The 22,293-nt window shown below is 43.0% G+C and overlaps 1 protein-coding gene across 4 annotated transcripts in view; it reads right to left on the reverse strand.

Annotated features, from left to right (window-relative positions):
- The window catches only part of SPTAN1 (spectrin alpha, non-erythrocytic 1), a 73,025-nt gene that overhangs the window by 14,985 nt on the left and 35,747 nt on the right, over positions 1-22,293 (reverse strand). For all 4 annotated transcript variants that reach the window (XM_065418735.1, XM_065418733.1, XM_065418734.1 and 1 more), the window contains 18 exons: positions 20,375-20,573; positions 18,992-19,096; positions 18,142-18,162; positions 17,400-17,435; positions 15,571-15,618; positions 9,377-9,468; positions 8,081-8,225; positions 7,782-7,963; positions 7,497-7,596; positions 7,081-7,278; positions 6,804-6,950; positions 6,022-6,125; positions 5,695-5,857; positions 3,124-3,255; positions 2,601-2,738; positions 2,166-2,270; positions 1,757-1,965; positions 441-561 (listed from right to left, as the gene is read on the reverse strand). In XM_065418735.1, coding sequence (XP_065274807.1) covers positions 441-561; positions 1,757-1,965; positions 2,166-2,270; positions 2,601-2,738; positions 3,124-3,255; positions 5,695-5,857; positions 6,022-6,125; positions 6,804-6,950; positions 7,081-7,278; positions 7,497-7,596; positions 7,782-7,963; positions 8,081-8,225; positions 9,377-9,468; positions 15,571-15,618; positions 17,400-17,435; positions 18,142-18,162; positions 18,992-19,096; positions 20,375-20,573 — 2,245 coding nt within the window. The remainder of the gene's footprint in view (positions 1-440; positions 562-1,756; positions 1,966-2,165; positions 2,271-2,600; positions 2,739-3,123; positions 3,256-5,694; positions 5,858-6,021; positions 6,126-6,803; positions 6,951-7,080; positions 7,279-7,496; positions 7,597-7,781; positions 7,964-8,080; positions 8,226-9,376; positions 9,469-15,570; positions 15,619-17,399; positions 17,436-18,141; positions 18,163-18,991; positions 19,097-20,374; positions 20,574-22,293) is intronic.

The raw sequence follows: 22,293 nt of genomic DNA on the forward strand, positions 1-22,293 counted from the left end.
AAACACACCCTTTTTTCTTCTTTCCAGTTCATGTGTTTTTTGTGGATTTAGAATCAAGGTGAGAAGTGTTACTGTCTAAAGAGGAAGGAACTTCCTGTCACTTTAATTTAAAATACTCCATATCTTTGCTTAGTCATGCCCTTCTGTAGGAGCATGAGGAAGTCTGATTTCCTTTGTGATCTGCAGAAACATCTCAGGCTGCACAGATCTAAACCAGTGATGCTTATAATTGATTTGTGATCCAGATCATATAAATGTTAAAAGTCTATAACTTGATTATACAGAGTACTACACTTTCTATCATCACTGGTTATTTTCCTCATCCAAATGTTTGCCTGTAACCTACATGGTTTGCGTTGGAAACAACACAGCAGTACCTGTCATGGAACAGCTCTTTATCGGATTGGTTTTTTTGGGTTTTTTTTTTTTTTTTTTTTTACCTGGATGGCAGGTTCGTGAGCAGCCAATTCTGCTTCCAGACGTTTGTGTTTCTTTCTTAGGTTCTGCACTCCAGTTAGGTCTCTGCCATAGTCCTCTGAGCTAACCAGCAGCTTCTTCTCCCTGAGTCCCAGAGAAGAAAAGGGGGAGGAGGGGGATGAGTAAAGTTTATACCTTTAAAGGTCAAACTAGACAGATATAACAGCTGCCATTGAAAACTTGACACTTAACAGCTCTAACGGGAATTAACATTACCTCCTTTTGTATGTTTCGCATTCCAGGACTGGAGCTTACAGCAAATTATTACATATATTTAAAGCGGTAAATATAAAGATTTTAATGGAGTCCTCTGTTTTTAGCATTTGATGGCCTTTCAGCTACTTTGTAATACAGAGAATCCAAGGCAGAAAAATCAACATAAATAATGAGGATGTTCCCTACAACCCAGCACTACGAGCGCCTTTAAAGCAGTAAGCCATGCACCTGACTTATGTTAGTCAAAAGGATTCAGCTCCCAGCAGTTTGACCAGAACAGTTTCAAAGAGGGGACAGGGCGCTCCCTCTATAGATATATACTACAGAAATATCCACTACTTCCCTCCTTTCAAAGCTGGAAAGTAACTATAATTCTCCAATTTTGATCTTTTCTATTTGGATAACCTCCACATATTGATGGAGTGGAAACCAGCACAGTTCTTCTTATTTCCTTGATTATAAACCAGTCATATCAATAATATCAGGATCCATATGGACATCTCTGGAAAGCATTTTTTCTTAACTGCTATCACAGGCCAAAATAGTAAAACTAAAAACTGCTTTCAGCAGGCTCATAAATGCCTTTTTGAAAGAAATTTCAAATTGACAGAGGCAGAGTTTAAAAGATACACAGGATTCATAGGATTTTTATCACAAGATTACAGTCAAACCTCAAGTTTTTCCTAGCACTGAACATGCTTTCTGAAGCCTGACCATCAATATCTGTAGACATTAAGACCATGCCCACACTAGAGTTGAAGCCACTTCTGCATGCTTCCCCAAGCACCGTGGGCAAGGATGTGTGTGTCTTTGTAGCTGCATTATAAAACTATACTATAAATTATCTAGACAAGACGGCATCCACCCGACGAGTGGGTAGGTAGTCTATGGCATAGTTAGATTAACATGGTTCTTGGGGAAATGATCTTTTTCCTCAATGACATGGTAAATTGTGCTATGAACATTGTTCAACAACTGCACTGAAATATGGTTGTTGATAGCATGGCTATAATATGGACATGGCCTCAGACAATGCTACACCTAGAACTGCTGAAGTACATACTTGATCCAGGACTCCTCATCGTCCATATCCCGGAAGAACTGATGCAAGCGGTGGGACTCATTCAGATTTGCACGGCGGGCAGCTGCCATGCTCTTGATCCGCTGGAAACGCCCATTAATAGTGTCTCGCTTGTCCTTTACCTGGGAGGTGTCAAAAGCGCTGCTGGTCATCAAGCTGTCAGCCTGGCCATTCAGGTCTTTCAGGCGATCCTGGAATCATAAGCAAGGAGTGTGTGAAGAACGAAAATCTCAATTTTTGAGCATATAGCCTCAGCACAGGATCTTCTCTTCATATTCATGATGTACACACAGAGAAAATGTATTTCTACAGGTTTAAACTTTACAGCATGTTGCTATGGAATTCTCTGATTACTATAATTTCTCTTCCTGTTAGCAGAGGAGGTGCTTACCTCATGGGCAGATATGTCAGCTTCCAGGAGTTGGTGTTTCTTCAGCAGGTTATTTACAGATGCCAGGTCTTTTCCATAGTCTTCAGATGCAAGCAGAGCCTCCACCTGGAAAAGGAAGAATACAATTACATATTGCAGTTTAACTAAAAACTGCGAGAGTAATGCTCGCTCTTGTGCAGGTGACTGGTTGTCTCCTCCAATTGTCCCCAATGCAAGTTAAGTTTGTGAACTTTGTCTCCCTGCTTGTCTCAGACATGGGAGATTTTATGCAAGCATGTTTCCTGCCAACATCCGTGTAGGCAATGACACAGCATAGAAACTTCCCAAACACTTGTTTTTTATTCTCTTAAGAATTTTTTGGAGCACAGATCAGCAAAGGGAACCAGTATCAGAGAAACCAGAGTGCATAATCCCCAATCCAGGGTAGTCAGGTACCTCTGACAGCCAAAAGTCAAAATCCTTGATTCCAGTATTGAAATTCTGCTGTTTGTTGGCTTCCTTCAGCTTCTGACTCTTCTCTGCTGATTTCTGCACCAGGAACTGCCACTGGTCATCCAGAGCAGCTAAACGTGCCTGTTACGAAAAGGAGAAGATAAACGCTCAGAAGCAAAACAAAATCCCTAATAAATGTAGCAAAGGAACACACTGTACACATTTGGTTGCTGCTTCTACAACTATAGATTATGCAGTTATTCATGCGATCTAGGAAAATTCTCCATTGTCTGCCTCTCCATTTTACTTTTACATTCTGACAGAAGAATCAGAAAACATTACTCATTTCCAAGCAAAAATGGGACAAAACAGTTCTCATGCTGCATAGTTAAACAAGGAATTAAAAAAAACAAAAAACAAAAAACCTTCTACAAAAGGAAGTGGTTTTCCTCATTCTAACAAAATAGAACTATAGAATCAGTTGAAGGCTACATGTCATTAATTATCCTATATGTGCTGCACCTACCTTCACCGCATCCTCGCTGCCGGCACACGCTCCCCGATCAATGAGAGAATTCCCCATGTCAATGACTCCACGGATCCGGTCCGCATTGGCATGAAGTTCAGCTTCAAAGGCCTGGTGTTTCTGGTGTTTGCTCTGAATGCAGCAAAAACAAAGCTGTTAAGGACTGGACATGGGGCTCCTAAATTATTCTCATGGGTAGAGAAGAGAATGCAAGAATGTTCTGCATAGACAGGGTTAGAAGAAAGGGAGTTTGTGTGTAGTCTAATCTGCGGAAATACTTAACGCCTTATGTAAAATCATGAAAATCCAAATCTCTCTCTAGGCATTTACATCATATTCACCACTTGCTCTCTCAGTCTTACTAAGTGAGCATTAGACTGTTTTTGAACCAGCATGTCTACCTGTGATTGGACATTTACACTAATGTTCCTATATCAGCATATATCTCCTGCATTTTAAAGGGGGCTGCAACACATTTCTAATGTTAAGTTTTGCTATTCTCCAAATATGGATTTCTGGTTTACATGGCACCACTGCTAAAAAACATTGACTGTGTATGTATATACCCTGAACATGGTGGCTGCTCCACACTGATCAGTTCTAGAGGTTTATGACTTTTCCCATCCAAATACATGGGTCAGGAGGAAAAAGTCCCCACCCTGCACTTTTTCTGCACAGTTTTCATATGAGAAGATATAGAGTCACCATATGTCTAAATTATGTGGTAAAACAAGGAGTTAAACATAGTTAGCAACTCAAAACTATTTAAGAAACAATGCTTAGCTGTTTGTTGAAATTTGTCTTCACTGAAAATTGAAGGCACCATGAGAACAACAGGAGCCACAGGAAGGGAGTGAATAAGCAGTTTTCTTTCATATACACGCATACGCCCACCATAAGCATAAACAATGGGACAAGAATGACAAAACAGTATTTACAAGTATCAACTCCACATGCTAGCAACACTGGACAAATACGTTGTCCTGGGGGAGAATGGAAGGGAAGGTGACGGTTAGAGTAAAAATAAAAGAAAAATGCTACAGTACTGTTATGAAAAATTCTGCATGGCCTGCTTATTCTGAAAACTGCTATTGCTGAAGGCTGTGATTATACTGTACACCAACTAAAATCCACCCATTTCTTGGCATAAATTCATTATGCTGGAGAATGAAAAAAGCTTCTCACAGTACAAAATGTCAATTTATTACCACCAAAACAAATTCACACTCTAGGGAAATGACAGATGACATTTTTGCTTGAGTAGCCAATATATAGATAGTGCAACATCCAGGGCCAGAAAGACAAACATTGCTTCCTTCACTTGTGCCCCTCCCTCCTTACCCTAGTCACTTCTCCACTCTTCGCTTTGCTCTGTCCTCTTTCTAATTCTTCTCCTCCTTGGATTCTTACCACTCCCATCAGCCTTCCACATATACTCTCAGTTCTGCAATCTTCCCTCTACTTCTTCCACCCTGCTATCCCTGCAAACTGTGGGCAATGTGGATCTCCCACTTTCACGGATACCCTTCCTTCAGAAATTTTGACTCCAGACACAAGTTAGTGGAATTGACATCACATGGCCATGGGTTAATCACCACTGCTCTAGGTCCAGCAGGAATGAGGACAAGACATGTCCAGTAGCAAAATATTTGAAAAAGGAGGATGACAACCCATATTTCTGATTCCTTATGAACCACCCCTTAAAGAATTAATACCGCACCACAATTTAAACAGATCATGCAGAACACATCTGCAAAACAAATACATAAGTAAATGGTGTTTAAGAAGCATTAACTAAACAAAAAAGCAACACCCCAAAACACTGAGGCCTATGGTAACATCTGTTTGGAGGTCAATGAATATTAGAAGATGGAAAAGAAACTGGATGAATTAATGGATGGAGCAACAGACTGAACAAAACCAGACTTTGTGCTCACATATAATCTATACAGAGGAACAAACACCTACCATGGCCAGTCCAACCAAACTACAAAACTTACCAGCAGTTTGGAAAGCTACAAAACAGATCAAGAAGAGAAGAGTTCAGTACAGTCATACTGATCCACATACCAGTATTAAAACACAGGAAATCACTTAAAGAGACTCTTTAATAATGAAAAATAGATGAAGATCTGCAACTTAGGACAGTAAGTGGGGGTGGGACATAAGAGACATTTATAAAAGATAAATTCTTATTTTATCATCTAGCTGTTGGGGAGAAGAGAGGATAGGATGTCTTATCAAATTTACACAGGAGCATAACTGCCTAGGGATTTGTGTGAATTCTGGCAGCATATTTATGTGGATATTACATATTTTATTATATTTATTAAAAAATAATTACTGCCTTCTATTTCGGTCCTTTCTCTATGCATATTGCATGTCTCCATAATGAAAGGATTGCTTTATTTACATTTTTTCCCCGTTAGAAGATTAATTACAAACAATTTGTTATCCCTTTAACATGGAATTGGAATTTTTCCTGTGCATATCCTGTTATCAGCAACAGGATATGCCACATGGAATTAAACTTTCACTCCATTTGACTTTCTTGGTCAAATAATTATTCACCTGGATGTTTGTGGGATCCTTATAGGATTCATCACTTGCAGTTTGGAGTTTTTCACTGATCCAAGCCTCTATTTCATCAACATCACGGCTGAATTGCTGGAGGGTCTGAGATTCTCCCAGTTTAGACCTCTTCTCAATCATCTGAGCTTTCAAACGACGCCACCTGTACATAATCAGAGATATGGTTCATACTCACCAATATCTATAAGAACAGGCATGAAGTAGGAGACTTCATGCCATCATAACAGCTATACATTGTCTCTAAACAATTTCCTTCTTTTCAGAAGGTATCCACAGCTGATCTAACAATGAAATTAGCACACCAACCTGTCCAGAACTTCATTGCGTCTGTTAGAAATGACCCCTTTAGCATAGTGGTCAGCAGAAATCAGCTGGTCAGCAAACGATTGCAGGGCAGCAATTTTTTCTTCCTGTTCAAAACAAAAGGACACAAGTTGGGTGTATTCAGGTACCGCAAAAAACCAAAAAGCCACTGTAAAGAGTTGTGTCAGAACTAGAGTAGGGCATCCTTTTGAAAGAAGACTGGTATCTTGTTAATATGAGTCTAAGGAAATCAGCCCTATGTCAGAATGAGCAGAACTCCACTTAAGAGCAAGTGGGAGATCCTACAGATCAGACATTGAGAAGAAAATTCTGTTGGCTTCTGTGCCAGAACTACAGAGGAACTTCTCTCGGGATCAGAAAGGGCTCTTCCAGGATTTAGAGGAAGTGGAGAAACACTGATTTTTTTTCAGTGTAAGGATTTCCAATACAAACCATTAAATTGCTTAGTCTTTTCACAAGAAATATGCTGTACTGTGATTCATGCTGCCCTAGTTGGGTAAATACCTATTATTTTATTGCATCATGTTCATAACCAATCAATAACAAACCCCTTATTATCTGCAGTGATAGTCACTATTTCTCATCTTTGTAACCAATTTCTAACCTGCTAAATATTTAGACCAAATCTTTATAGGATTCTAAACTTTAGAGTCACATCACCAACATCAGATCTATCATATCCTGCTGACCTTAAAAGAAGTTTTCAGGAGCTGAATGTAAAATAAAATAGAACAGCTGTCCCTCACTTTGGATACATCCCTCACCTGGACATTGATTGCTTTATCAAAATCTTCATGTTTCTTGATGAGAGCCTCCACACTGTCTAAGGAGTCTCCTTTATCTTCTGTGTTCAGGAAAGCCTCCCGGGCAGCCATCCAGTTTTCTGCTTGTTCACAGTCCCGATGAAACAGCTAAGGAGAAGGAACACAAGTAGGAGAAGACTAACCAGTGAGTACTGCCCAATGGTGGGAGTGAAAGTAAAGTTTCCTTAAGAAAGCATACTATTTAAAAAAAAAAAAAAAAAAATAGGCAGCAAAGTACCTGTAGTTCTAGACACTGGTCCAGCATCATTCTACGTTGGACCCAGGCTTTCTCCAAGTCTGCCCGTTCTTGATCTAGAATATCCAGTTTCTCCTTGATCTCTGGGCTGGCATAGTGTCCACGAGCCAAGAGTTGTTGCCCAAACTGCTCAAATGCCTGGAAAGTGCCAGCCCTGGCATCTATTTCAGTGCGATGTTCCTGTAAGGAAGGAGGGGGAGAAGGGGAGAAAAGAGGTTTAATAACTAGAAGCAGAATGCTAAACTGCGAGGAAAGATGTTATCAGTCTCGTCTTGGAAACATACATGGGGAGTCTCAAAAAACCACTGTTGAACTGGTTTACTAACAGAGTACATAAAACTGATTTTAACAGCGAATGTTCATACCTACAGAAAAATGCAGAGGGCTCTTGCACATACCTGGTGTCTCTCCAATAAAGCCTCAGCTCCAGTCACATCCTTTGCCAGTTCATCTGAGGACACCAGTCCCCGGATTCCATTGATCCAAGACATGAGGTCCCTGTAACCATAAAAGCAACCAAAAAATGGGGTTGTGTTTTTTTTGCTTGCAGCAAGTCTGATTAGGGAAATGAGTTATCTTTCACCACTCCAACAAATATTCAGTACAAGTCATATACTATATGTACTTAAATTAATAACTAAACTAATAGTGGGGACCAGGGATTTGATCGGTTTAGTTTTTACCTGAAGTCACTGAGGAAACGCTGCAGGTCATGGGAATCCCCAAGCTTCTCTTTACGCTGGTCGGCGCGTTTCCCCAGGCTATTCCAGGCCTGGTTCAGTTCAGTACATTTTTCTTGGAGGTCTTCAGCAGATTCTGGGTGTGACTGAATCAGGCGCTCAGCAGTCTCACCTAAAGAGTTCACCTGGCAATAAAGAAGAAGGAGTAAGGAGTAAGAAGAAAGGCAGGAACCTCTTTTGCAGTACCATCATTACTGCTACAGAAAGCAAGTAACCCATGTGTTATGGTCTCTTGGTCTGACCTTGTCTCCAAGAGCTGCCAAATCTCTCTCAAAGCCTTCATGCTTGCGCTGCAGGGCCTGCACACTGGCCAGGTCATGTCCGTAGTTGTCTGTATTTAATGCCTGATTCTTTTCTTCAATCCATTCCTTTGTTTCATCAGCATCTCTGGTTGGGGAAAAAGGAAAAACACTGAAATGAAGGACATGCTAGAGTCTCATCAAACTCCAGGTAGCCTGTTTCCATAAGGTCTTAAGTATCTAATACTTCAAATTTTTTTTTTAATTGTCTGGTTTAAAGGGGAAGTTAAACTCTCAGAGCTAAGAAAGAATATTTGTGTCATTTAAAAATCAGAATTTTTGGTGCCCTTCATTAATAAGTTTTCCTCTGAGAATCTCAACACTTAATAAATCAAGCTTCAGATTACACCTGTGAGGTAGTGTGAATTCTCAAGATCATAAAGGCAATCTCTGGCAGAGCTAGGAAACGAATCTAGACCTCCTAATTCTCACACTCCTGTGCTGTAACCATTACAGAAACTTTCCTCTCTCTAGTGAATGCAGACACAGAATACATAGAGTTCTTGTTGGACCTGGATTAAGATAGTAATTCCTTTTCAGGAATGAATGTAGCAGGAGAAATTAATGACAGTTGTGGAAGAGGTTGGGACAAAACGTTGGCATCTGTTGGGCTGACAGCGTCTTAGCCGCAGAAGTAAGAATGGTGCTGGTGGTGGTAAATGCAGACAAAGCAGAAGCAGTGAGATACAGATGTGGTGGGCAGGGAAATTCAAATGTTTAGAAGCCCATCAGCTGTGACAAATAACTGAAGGGAGAAGCTGCACCTGTGTGTGGTAGCCAGCTGGCAAAGGGATGGAGAAGAGAGAAGAGAAAGCTCATGATAGCAGTTCTAGAGAGAGAAAGGGCACAGCATGGTGGGAGCATTGCAACCCCTTTAAAGAATATCACTGATCTGAAAATAAAGGTTTAAGGCAGAATCCTACGCTCGGCTTCCATACTGATAGTGACACGCTGGTATCACAAGATGCCTCTGTCAGCAATAAAACTAAGGCGGCCAATTTTTTAAAATTAAAAATGTTAATGCAAACACATATTAAAGAACTGCTCCTCACCATGGACCTGGTCCAACTTCCACTGAAGCAAATGAAAAGCGTCAATGGGTATTTGACAAGGCCCTGTATGAGCTGGTGTTTGTTCTCTTAAAATTAAATGTTTTCACGTTAAACTGAGAATAAAAATTGCATGTAAAAACTACGACTAAAACATGATGTGATGTACCCGAGGCAGTGCGCTCCTTACCTGTGAAATCTCTGGACTTCATGGGCACTGCCCAGCAGCTGGCTTCGCTCCTCTGCCATCTGCTGCAGAGATCTCCAACGCTCATTTAGTTCCTGAAAGGGAAAAATGGAAATGAAGCCTCAGCACTGCACCTGATGTGACAGGTTAAACAATGTTATGTATTTATTTCTTGTTTAAAAGAGAAAGCTTCGTTACTCCAGATCATACTAAATGACAAAAAAGAGAGTTACCTTTTCCGTAACTGATGTTCTTCAAGATGTCTTGCTCATGTCCATTCCATATTAGGTGTGTGTGCTCGCCACATGCACCAGTGCCGGAAGTTTTTCCCCTCAGCAGTATCCGTAGGGGACCGGCTCTGGCACCCCCTGGAGTGGCCCCCGCATAGCGTGCTATAAGGGGCACCGCCAGCTCCCCTCACCCTCAGTTCCTTCTTGCCAGAAACTCCGACAGTGGGGAAGGAGGACAGGTCATGGAATGGACATGAGCAACACATCTCGAAGAACAACAGTTACGGAAAAGGTAACTGTCTTTTCTTCTTCAAGTGCTTGCTCATGTCCATTCCATATTAGGTGACTCCAAAGTAGTACCCGTGGAGGTGGGTAGGAGTTCACGGACGCGTAGATTGCAACACAGCTCTGCCGAACCCAGCGTTGTCCCTGGCCTGCTGAGTGATGGCATAATGAGTGGTAAACGTGTGGACAGAGGACCAAGTTGCGGCTCTACAGATGTCCTGGATAGGGATGTGCGCGCCAGGAAGGCTGCCGAAGACACCTGAGCTCTCATCGAATGGGCTTTGACAATCGGTGGTGGCGGAACCCCCGCCAGGTCGTAACAGGTCCTTATGCACGAGGTGATCCAACTGGAAATCTTCTGTGAGGACACCGGATGACCCTTCATATCCTATCAGCTGTAGCAATGAAGAGTTGAGTCGATTTACGGAAAGGCTTGGTACGTTCTAAATAAAAAGCCAAGGCCCTCCGGACGTCCAGGGAGTGGCTGCTGACAGGCTCATGAGTGTGCCAAACCAATGCTGGCAAGGCCACGCTGGGGAGATCATGATAACCTGCGCCTGGTCTCTCTTGATCTTTGCCAGGGCCCTGCTGATGAGTGGAATCGGAGGGAACATGTACATCAGGCTCCCTGACCACGACAAGAGGAAGGCATCGGAGAGGGACCCCTGGCTCAGACCCTGTTGAGAACAAAACCGGTGGCATTTCCTGTTCTGTCTGGTAGTGAACAGGTCTACTTGGGGAGTTCCCCACCTTTGGAAGATCATGCAGGCTACCTCTGGATGGAGTGACCACGCGTGGTGAGAGGAGAAGTTCCTGCTGAGCTGGTCTGGCAGAATATTCCTGACACCGGGAAGGTGACAAGCTTCCAGGTGGCTGATGCAGAAGTCCCACAGATGGAGCGCCTCCTGACAGAGAGCTGACAAGTGCGCTCCCCCTTGCCTGTTGATTCAGAACATGGAGGCTGTGTTGTCCGACAGGTGGGGCAAGAAGACTCCGCATGCCAGCCGGACTGCTCAGAGCTCTTTGACGTTTATGTGTAACTGCACATCCTCCGGGGACCACATCCCCTGTGTCTGGAGGTTGCCGAGATGTGCCCCCCAGACGAGATCCGAAGTGTCCAACACCAACTCAATGGAGTGAGGAGGGTTGTTGAACGGAACCCCTTCCAGGACCATCCGGCGGTCGGTCCACCATCTCAGCGAGGTATCACCTGGGGAATGGTAACGATCTTTTCCAAGGGGTCCCAGGACCGTTCCCATCCACTGTTGCAGGGGCTGCATCCGGCGCCTAGCATGGCAGACCAAGTGCATGCTGCCATGTGGTCCAACAGGTGCAGACAGACCCTGGCTGTAGTCAGAGGGAACTCAGACTTCTGCGATGAGGTTTGCCATCATGTGGAACCTTTCCAGCAACAGGAATGCCCTGGAGCAGGTAGAGTCGAGGACCACTCCGATGAACTCTATCCTCTGCACTGGCATTAACATCGATTTTTTGTCATTCACCAGTAGGCCCAGAGAGTGGCATGTGGCTTGATGCACTGCGACATCCCTTTGGACTTGAGACCTGGAGCCGCCCTTGACGAGCCAGTCGTCAAGGTATGGGTAGATCTGGATACCCTGGCACCTGAGGTAAGCCGCCACCACCAACATGCACTTGGTAAACACCCTTGGTGCTGTCATCAGGCCAAATGGGAGGACCGTAAATTGGTAGTGGTGGGGTCCCACCGTAAACCAGCAGAAGCATCTGTGTCCTTGAAAGATCGCTATGTGGAAGTACGCATCCTTCAAGTTGAGGATGGCATACCAGTCTCCTGGATCCAGGGAGGGGATAACAGAAGCCAAAGAGACCATGCGGAACTTTAGCTTCTGTAGGTACTTGTTGAGGTCTCACAGGTCCAGGATGGGCTGTAGACCACCGTTAGCCTTTGGGATTAAAAATTACCGGGAATAGAACCCCTTGTTACTGTACTTGAGATGAACTTCTTCCACCGCATCCAGTTATAGTAACCCCTTTACCGCCTGTGCAAGGAGACTCTCGTGAGAGGGGACCCTGAAGAGGAACGGGGAAGGTGGGTAGAAAGGAATTGGAGGGTATAACCCCGTTCCACTATGTTGAGGACCCAGTGGTCCAAAAAGTTATAGCGGGCTACACCGGGAGGAAAGGCAGACAGAGAACACTGGGAAAGATGGATCCAGGGAATAGTCTAGTAGGGAAACCTCAAAATGACTGTTTGGCCCCCTGCTTATTATGGGTTGAGCCCGACTGGGCAGAGGGTGGAGGCGGGTGGCTCAGGTGGCGCTTGTAACCCGTGGCTCATTTATGGAGCTGGTCCTGCCAAGACTGGCTCCTGTGGCCCTGAGGCTGCTGTGGTTTGAACCGCTTATGCACCGGGGCTAGGACGTAGAGACCCAAGGTTTTCAGGGTGGTGCGGTAGTCCTCGAGGTCTTGCAACTTGTTGTCTGTTTGCTCTACAAATAGAGCCCTGCCAAAGGGCAGGTCTTGCAATGACCTTGGTGGACAACCCAGAGAGGAACAGCCAAGAGACTTGCTGTATGGAGATAGCGGAAGCCATGGTGTGGGCAGCAGCATCTGACGCTGCCTGGAGGGCCGCCCTGGCCGCAGTTGTGCCCTCATTGAGGATCACTCGGAACTCCTTCTTGGAAGTCTCAGGGAGTGACCTTTTGAACTTGGCTACGGCGTGCCACATATTAAACTCATATTGGCCAAGGAGGGCTTGGTGGTTGGCCATTCTCAGCTGAAGGCTGGAAGATGAATAAACCTTACATCTGAAGAGATCCAGCCTCGAGTCTTTATTTTTGGGGGTGGCCCCGGGTTGTCCTTGCCTCTCCTTGTGATTAACCACCTCAACCACAAGGGAATTAGGGGCTGGGTGGGAGTATACGTACTCATGCCCTTTGGTTGGCACGAAGTACTTGCGTTCGGCCCTTTTAGAGATAGGGGCCAGGGAAGAGGGGTCTGCCACAGGGCATTAGTGATTTTGGAAACCCCTTCATGAAGGGGTAGAGCCACCCTGTCAGGAGCCGAGGAGGTCAAACAGAGAGTCCAAGGGCTCTTCCTATTCCTCTGCCTGAAGCCCCAGGTTAGAAGCAACCCTCTTCAAAAGTTCCTGGTGTGCTCTGGCATCATCCTGAGGAACTGGGTGAGGAGGCCCCGTGATAGCCTCGTTTGGCAATGACGAGGACGATGCCGGTGCTGCAGGAACCTCCACGTCCATTGGTGGTCCAGCATCTTGCTCCCCTAGGTCCTCCTGGACCTGTGGGGTCTTATCCGCTGAAGCCTCGAGCATCAGAGGGGGATGGGATACCGAGGCCGCTGGCTTCTCTGAGGCTCCCAACACCAACTGGGCACCCTGGGAAGACTGGGTGAACCCCCAAGGGTTCCACGCATACTATGGCACCGTTCACTGCACTTGGGGCCATGGGACAGGTTTCGGGGCTGATAATGTAGTTGGCACCGCCGGTACCAGGGCTTGTCCCGCAGTCAGGGAAACTTGCTCCAAGCCAGAGCTACCAGTGGAGCAGTCGGTACCTGGTGACCAGAATCAGGCTGACTGGTGGCTCTTGTCCAACCAGTGCTGATCTCTGCATCCCAAAGCCGACCTGTCCAAGTGAGACTGTCTTGGTTAGGCGCTCAAGGACCGATGGATCTGCGTCGGATATCCAGCAATCCATGCCTCACGCTACTCAACCGGTACCGGGATGTCAAACGGGACTGGGAGCTACTATGGGCCAGTTGCCAGAAGGATCGTCCAGAGTAGGGCGATCTCCTTCTTGGAGACAGGCAATGACGGCCCAGCGATCGGCAGTCTTTGGTGTCCTATTGGTCCTGGGCCCATAGAGACGGACGGGGCTGGTCCCAGAGTTCTTGCTGGGTGGCATGTGGCTCAGAGGGTCTGTGCCAATCTACCGGCGAGGTACGCCTCAAGTCCCTCGATGGGTGCCCCCAGTGCAGGGACCAAAGAGGGTTCCGCTGAGCGTGCCTCTCCAGTCCTGAGGCGTGACGGCTTCGAGCGGGCGAACGCTGGCAGGACATCCCTCTTGATGGGGATCGGTACTGCTGAGGTGGGGACACTTGCATAGGTCCCAACGTGAGTCTTTCCTGAGACCGGGGCACCGTGGGAGCCAGTGTGGGCGGCACCAGGAGCATCTGGATCTCCTGAGCTGCTCAAAGAGCTTCGGGAGTCGATGGCACCTGAAGCTGGCTAGGGCCTGCACTGCTATCTGGGGTCGCAGGCTGCACTGCTCAACTTGAGCTGGGGCCCGACTTCCTGAAGGGGGTGTTGAACTGCCCAGGGGGACCTTGCAGATACGGCACGTGTCATTTATGTGCCCTTCACCTAAGCACCTTAGGTAGCTGGTATGTGGATCACTGATGGGCATAGGCCGTTTGCAGCTATCGCAGGGCTTAAAGCCTGGGACCGGGGCATGCCCTGTCCCCTGGCTGAGTTCCGTTTGGGACTAATGAAAAGTTGAGAACGACTACTAAGGGTAACTAAGAAACTACTAATTATATACAACTATATTACATATTTTCAAAGTTCACAAGAACAGAAAACGAAATAACGCTAGCCAAAGCAGCAGATGTTCTAGCACTGTCACTGGCAGGAAGAAGGAACTGAGGGTGGGGGGGTGCCAGCGGCACCCCTGACACCATGCCATGTGGGCGCCACTCCAGAGGGCACCAGAGACGGTCCCCTATGGATACTGCTGGGGGAAAAACTTCCGGCACCTGTGCATGTGGAGAGCACGCACACCTAATATGGAATGGACATGAGCAAGCACTCGAAGAAGACCTTCATGACCTGAAATGGAAATCCAATAAAGATTTATTTTTAAATATTTTGCTCACTGTGCTTGTATAGTTACATTTCTTAAGGTATAAAGGTGCTTCAAATTCTCTTTAAAGAAAAGGAAAGGAAAAAGGCCCTATGCAGTCTTATTTTCAGGTGAGGATCACATTTAAAGCATGGTTCCCCAGCTTTTTCATTCCACAGATTTCTTTGTAGAAGCAAAATCCTCTTGCGATTCCCAACACTGCTGCCTCTCCATTTTGGCTCCCTAAAGGTTTCATTCCAAAGATCTGCTGAAAAGGCCCATTGGAACACTGGCAGTCCATGGACAATAGTCAGAATATTGCCACTTTAAAAAGATTATGGTAGAAATGGTACCATAGAAATGGTAGTCTTCCTAAAAATGTTACTCTTAGTGCTTTAAAAGCACATAAGCAAACTACTTAGAGAACAGTGGGTGGTGGGAAATGAGCTAGGAGGAAGGCCAAAGTAATCTTGGAGCATAATTGAAGGTTTCTAACTGCAGGTTGCGCACGCACACGCACGTGCGCACACACACACGTGCACACACACACACAATTTCTATTTGCTGCTTTGATCACAGAACAATGCACTGGTTCAAGGAACTATACAGCAAGTTATAAGTGTTTCTCCTGCGATGTGAAAGCAGGTAACTTTATGATATGTATGTGCATAAAGCACCTGTTGTATTCTGAGAAGCAGATGCTGTAAATTAGCATTTATTTTAACGTGTTTATTTAAAAGGGTATGAAGGGCAATAGAACATGGAGGCAGAATGGTGAACACAAAGAAGGTGATGAGAGAAAGCTGTTACTTTTCAGTGAGTAGAAGCACCACAACTGGATTCTTACCTTGATGGAATTAAAGGTGGCCACCGTATGTACCATCATACGTGCAAACTATGAGGAAAAAGCAAAAATAGTAAAAAAAAATCAAAATCAAAATCAAGCAGTTAAATTTCTATCCTAGCAATCAAGAGTCATACCATACTAACAAAAACTCAGACACCACAACACAACTTAGTTTTGGCCAAAACAGGTTTTGTACGACAGGTTTTACAACATGTAGGATGAATAGAAATGTTCATGATTTTATAAGTTTCAATTACAAATTTTTAGTGTACGTTTTCTTCTACAGCATTGTGAACCCATCGTTGTCTCAGATGAGTGATTGCTTTTTGTATGTAGTGTTGCAGTAATTGTGTTGGTTCCCAAGATATTAGAGAGACATGGTGAGTGAGGTAATATCTTTTATTGTACCAACTTCTACTTTTTTACAGTAGAACCTCAGAGTTATGAACAGCCTGGGAATAGAGGTTGTTCGTAACTCTGAAATGTTCATAACTCTGAACAAAACATCATGGTTGTTCTTTCAAAAGTTTACAATTGAACAATGATTTAATACACCTTTGAAACTTTACTATGCAGAAGAAAAATGCTGCTTTCCCCTTTTTTAGTAGTTTACATTTAACACAGTACTGGATTGTATTTGCTTTTTTTTGGTATCTCTGCTGCTGCCTGCTTGTGTACTTCCGGTTCCAAATGAGGTGTGTGGTTGACTGGTCAGTTTGTAACTTTGAGGTTCTACTGTATTAGATTTTGTATTTTTAAATTGCTTTTTGTATTTCAAATCAGCATATAAGTAATGGTGAAAGACAGATTTTAAAAATTTAATTAGTTGTACCAGTTTAAGGTTTTACAGACCACAGTAATTTAAAAATGTGTATAAATATTATCTTGATAGTATGCCTTTAAAAGAGAGCCACAGCCTTAATGAGGGTTGAAAAGACAAAGAACCTGAAAAGACAACTCTTGCAAATGGAAATTTTTTAAAAATAAAATATGTGTGTTCAACAGATGTAAGCTGAACTGAATTTTTGACAAAAATCATCCCAGCAAGTAATTAAAATATTCCTGAAAGGCTAAGAAAACATTTGAGGCTAGTGGATACAAACTGGAAAAATAATTGACTGAATCCTCTCCTCTCCTTCAGAACGTAAAAATCTCCTTTCTTCTACCATTGATGGATTGCTCACGGAATTCATTCTTTTGTGCATACTGTACAGCGGAAGGGGAGCTTAAATCATTCACAGTGAGATTGTCATCTTCCCACTAAGAGCCATATTGCCAGTTAAAAGATCTGAACTGCAAATCATCTTTGGAAATCAGTCCTCTGTTAAAGACTGTCAAATGGAAAATGTCATTTTGTTATACAGAAAGGAAACGGATTACTGTGGTTTTTATATATAAAGTGCAGTTTGAGATTTCTACAGTGAGTGTTATCTTGCTGAGGACATGCTACCTTGTTCTTCGTTGTGTGCATACTTGTAATGAAGACTAGACATGAGGAAAGTTGAGGGTGTTTGTTTTTGTTAATATTATCTCTGAGACAGCAGCACCTGTATAGTAGCTTTATATTTTAATACAGTGTGCGGGATAATTACATCAGTTAATTTCTACTGATTATTCCACAGATTTTTCATAATGTGCGTTTTAAAAATCTATCCACTGTGAATTGACATGATTATTGGAAGAAGGGACCAGGACAGTACTCTACTACTACTCATAAGGAAAGGAATGTGTGTGTTAGAAGGATGCAAGGCCCTAAGAGATGATGTAATGTGCAAGAATGTTATTACTTTTCCTATCTGTTAGATGTGCCACCAAATAGTCAGACCTACCTTCCAAGGAGACGCGGTCTTGGAATCAGTTTCATCCTGTTTAAAGAATTAAGGGAAAACTTTAGACACATCAAGAAAACACAGAAAATGGAAGTTAACCAACACCCGGTTAAATTTTCAAGGATCAAGACACCCGATTAAATCTCTAAGTTATTTATGTGCACACAATCCTTTCAGAATTATTTTAAAAATTTAAAAAATGCATGGTGGTAAATATATACCAGGGCCACATGAGCTACCCTGCATTGAGATGGCTATTGGCTTGAGATAGAAGTATCAGAGGATGAATGCATCAAAAAGATAATCTCCCTGAATTTGGCTGAAGAAGGTAAGAGAATTTTTGTGTCACCCTTCAAAGCCATTATCAAGAAAGACAGTTCTGAGAGAGATGAACTATGACCCAAAAGTATCAGAGGGGTAGCCGTGTTAGTCTGAATCTGTAAAAAGCAACAGAGGGTCCTGTGGCACCCTTTAAGACTAACAGAAGTATTGGGAGCATAAGCTTTCGTGGGTAAGAACCTCACTTCTTCAGATGCAAGACTTGCATCTGAAGAAGTGAGGTTCTTACCCACGAAAGCTTATGCTCCCAATACTTCTGTTAGTCTTAAAGGTGCCACAGGACCCTCTGTTGCTTATGACCCAAAAGGGATCTCAGTCACAAAATCTTCTCTTCTATACGTCCAAACCCTCTTTCTGTTAAAGCTTCTGCAAGACAGCATGCAAATATCATAACAATGCTTACCCTGGGCATGCCATAGACTTCCTGTAAGGGAAAAGGAAATGGATGTGTTATTTTGTAAAAGAAAATCTAGAAAGATTTGATTATTTTTGAGGAAAGGGAAGGAAATGGGATGAACAATGTAACCTACAAAGAGGAAGCAAAAGTATTCTGCTACGTCGACCTTCCGTGTACTACCAGCTGAAGAACGTGCTCAAATCAAAAAATACATGCAGCACAAGTGGCAGAGTTTTGATACTCTCAGTGAATTATGGTATACATTATCTCAGGGTTTATAAAGGAACAAGTGTTTTCGGTGGTCTTGCTATAATTGTCGATATTGTGTAGAATTATTTACACAAGCAAAAGCAGTCATGGAAAGCTAATAATACTTGGGCATTTATATTGCATTTTAAATTTTCAAAGAACTGCATGAACAGTGGAGTGAATTTATCCCATTAACCAACTAATCCTCACCTATGTAAGGTCTAACAGTATTATCAAAAATGTAGAAACAAGGACAGAGAGATTAAATGACTTGCCCAAAGCATCACTAGTAGTCATGGAAAATCCACATACTATTAATTTAGAACTTCCAAGTATTAAAAAAATTAAATATTATCTAGATGTACGTTATAGCACTATTTACAATGAAATGATCTAAAGGCTACCCTGCTGACCAAAGCCACTTTAGGATGCCACTTTTAGACAACCAGCAATCTAGAAAAAAGAATAAGTAGCGAAATAGAAGCAATAAAAATCTTCAGCTGCAAAAGTGGAGGACAGATGGAAAAACAGGAGAAGAAAGGACAAAACCAATTCCATCTGTCTCTTATTATAAAATGGCAGCGGACCACATCACAAAAACACAGACCTGTTGCTGTACTGCCTGTACTTCCTCTGCCATCAGCCCTTCCGATTCCAGGTCATTCGCAACCTTGTTTATGTCCTTTAGACGAGATTCATTGGCTTTCAAATCCTGCATAGAACAGTAAATATCACAGCATGAACATTTATATAAACAAAACACAAGGCGATACGGTTGTCAATCAGAGGCATCAAAAGGTATCCAATTTATGAACAGCAGGGAGTTAGCCCTTTTGACCTTTCCAGTCATCAGTGGATCTACAATGCATAGAGTCTTATGCCAAGAAATCCCAACTGCCAGTGTCAATGGATTAAAGAACTGGACTACTGGAGTTTTCCCCACACTAAAATAAAGTTAATTTCTAGACAGCTTTAAAACCATTAACTACAATGTTAATTTAAATTGCATTACCGAGAAGATTAAAAAATGATCAGCTATTGTGCTGGATAAATACACTAGAAGAGATGACTCAAGATGTGATTTTATGATACAGGCCACTATTTCAGGCCCCATAACAACTTGTTAAATGGATTACTAAAAGTAGAAAAAGGGAAGTTATGTATTTCAGAATAAACATACTTCCTTATACTAGAGAGCTGGCACTGAAGTCTTGAAGGTGATATATTTTAAGTTCAGCAGTCAGTTTATTAGAGACATCAAGGTGTTTGGCACCCATCTCTCACCTGTAACGTTAGGCCAGCTCAGACTGCTTGTTACTTAACATTCAAGCTGTAAATGTAATACAGCCCATATTGAATCACCGGTTATTCCAAATCATTAGTCCAGAGCCCCTGGCACTTCTATTCACAATGGCTCACAGAGCAAGAGGGAAAACATTTTAAAGCTCTTTTACATCTCATGCAAGGCAAAATTCAGCCAATGTCATACACTCACCAATGGTGGGTGGAGAAAAAAAATAAAACCAATCACCTCCTCTTCAAAGCAGAGGCCATTATTATTTCATGTCTTGTAGAATACTGTGCAGTTCAGAGTGCCTGATCACTCTGCCTTTAAACAAAGGGAGGGGGAAGCTTCCTTGTCTGGATGGCACACTCAGCATAGAGGAAGTAGTAAAAGTAGCACCTACAGTCAGTGCAGGAGATTCCACGTTCAGAAATGCTAAATAAAAAGAGGGTTTCCTCTGGTGCTACATAGGTGGAGATAACATGTAGCAGAATACCAGCTTGGGCTGTCTGGATATGGGGTCGCCAGCAGCAGATCCAGTAGAAATAAACTGAATGCTTTGCTTGCTTCACAGAGTTGTGTCTTAGTGGAACTATACCAAACTATGGAGGGATTGTCATGGAAACCTCATCAGGAATCTGAGCTGAAGGATGACAAGAAGATGTAGAATTATTGTGCTACATAAAAGGTTACATAATAACCTACCTTCTGAAAGTCATCAAATTTCTTCTGCAGTACCTCAACCTGCTCCAAATCAGCCCCCACCTCTTCATTGGTGAGTGCAGACTCTTTCTCATTGATCCACTGCTGCAGCTCATTAGCCTCACGGAAAAGCATGAACTTTTTGCAACTTTTTTCCAGCATATCCTTGCGCTTCTCCCCCAGCTCAAGAAGAGAGTGATATCTGGAACATACAGAGAGGGAGGGTGGGGGACCGTCAGATCTCACCTGAACAGAGTTATAGTACATGAAGGTGATAAAAATGGACTAGTAGCACCAGCGATGAAGGAAATCCCTACAAGGAGATGCCAAATAAATCATTCTGCACAATAACAGACAATGATCATGTAGATGTAAACCCTGTAAGTTTCTATACTACACAGATCATGACATTGAACCATGACTTCCCACATACCAGGCTTTTTTGATGGGCAGAAGCAAAGCAAATTGCAGCTTAGGATAAGGAATGCAGGTCAGCAATGCAGGGGTAGCTGCATACAACATAAGCTCTTTTACTTATTTATCCTACCTTATATTTTGTTCATGCAACTATATCAAACATATGCATAAAATATGCTAAACAGCACATTAAAGGATTTTCTTCTAGTATATCAATTTCCCACAGCTCATTTAAATTTGACAGCTCACAGCTGTCTGACACAAGTTTCTTGCCTGCCTGTTATTCAATGTAATATCTGATGAATACTTGGTGATCTTGTCTTTTTTTCCCCTCCTTTCACAAAGCAAAGATTTTCAACTGTGCAATAGAAATGTGCCTAATTCTGATTTCACTTACACCATTTTTACATCTGTGTGATTCCTACTGACTTCAATGGAATTACTCCTGATTTACATTAGGATAAATGTGACACGAATTAGGTCCTAAAGACATACCGACAGCTTAAAAAAAGGTACATAGTTTTCCTATGCCTTAAAAGACCAAAGCAAATTAATATTTTTGCCTAAGGAGTTAGGATCTCTCAGAACAAGTAGTATATACAGAAATGCTGTGCAATTACTTGAAAAGCACAGGTAGGTGGGTAAATGTCTTCTGCTTATTTCTCGCAATCAAGTCTAAATATTTCCAACATACAACAAAGAGGAAGAAATGGATACAGATGGTCTTTGGAGCCCTTTTACAAGCTATGGCTGGTGAAAGACAGCAGAGAAGTCTTGGGGGACTGTGAATGCTTCTTTTTGGGAGGGCAAACTTGATGACCATTTTAAGGAATCTGTGGTTAGATCCTTACTGGAAAAAAACCCTCTAAAAGTTTCTCTAATTGCCATCCTGTTTCAAATCTTCTGGTGATGGGGCAGCTCCAGCAGCCTCTGGATTCCTCAGATTTCTTCAATCAGATTTCAAGCTTGAGTATATTAGAGAGACTATTAATATCCATGACTGATTTCCATCTTCAAGCCACGGATAGAGGGAAAGTGTCCATTCTGATTTGATTAAATTAGCAGCCTTTAATTCTATGAGATATCGTTGGGTCACCTGCAGCACCATACAAAGGTGAACAAGACACCCTTGCAATGGTTTCATTCCTAAGACCAAGAGCACACTGGTTGAATAATGAGTAATTACTTCCCAATAGGATGGATTATACAGGGTATCACTCTGTCACTTCTCCTATTCAATGTCTATGTAAGACTGTTGGAGAAAAACTAGACACTTTGGGCTCCAGTGTCAATACTGGATGTCCATACTTACTTGTGTATCCTTTTCATGAAACCTAAATTCAATGAGACCATTGTCATTTTGATATCGGATTAAGACTGGAAGTCAGAAGGAAGTGAACTGGCTGAGACTGAGTCCACCTGAGACTCATGCAGAATGCTGCTGCTCATCTTCTGAATGGGATGGGCTGTCATAAGCACATAGCACTTGAGTGTCACATCCTGCA

Source organism: Emys orbicularis, chromosome 18, assembly GCF_028017835.1.
Source record: "Emys orbicularis isolate rEmyOrb1 chromosome 18, rEmyOrb1.hap1, whole genome shotgun sequence".
In the NCBI taxonomy this organism is placed as follows: Eukaryota; Metazoa; Chordata; order Testudines; family Emydidae; genus Emys; species Emys orbicularis.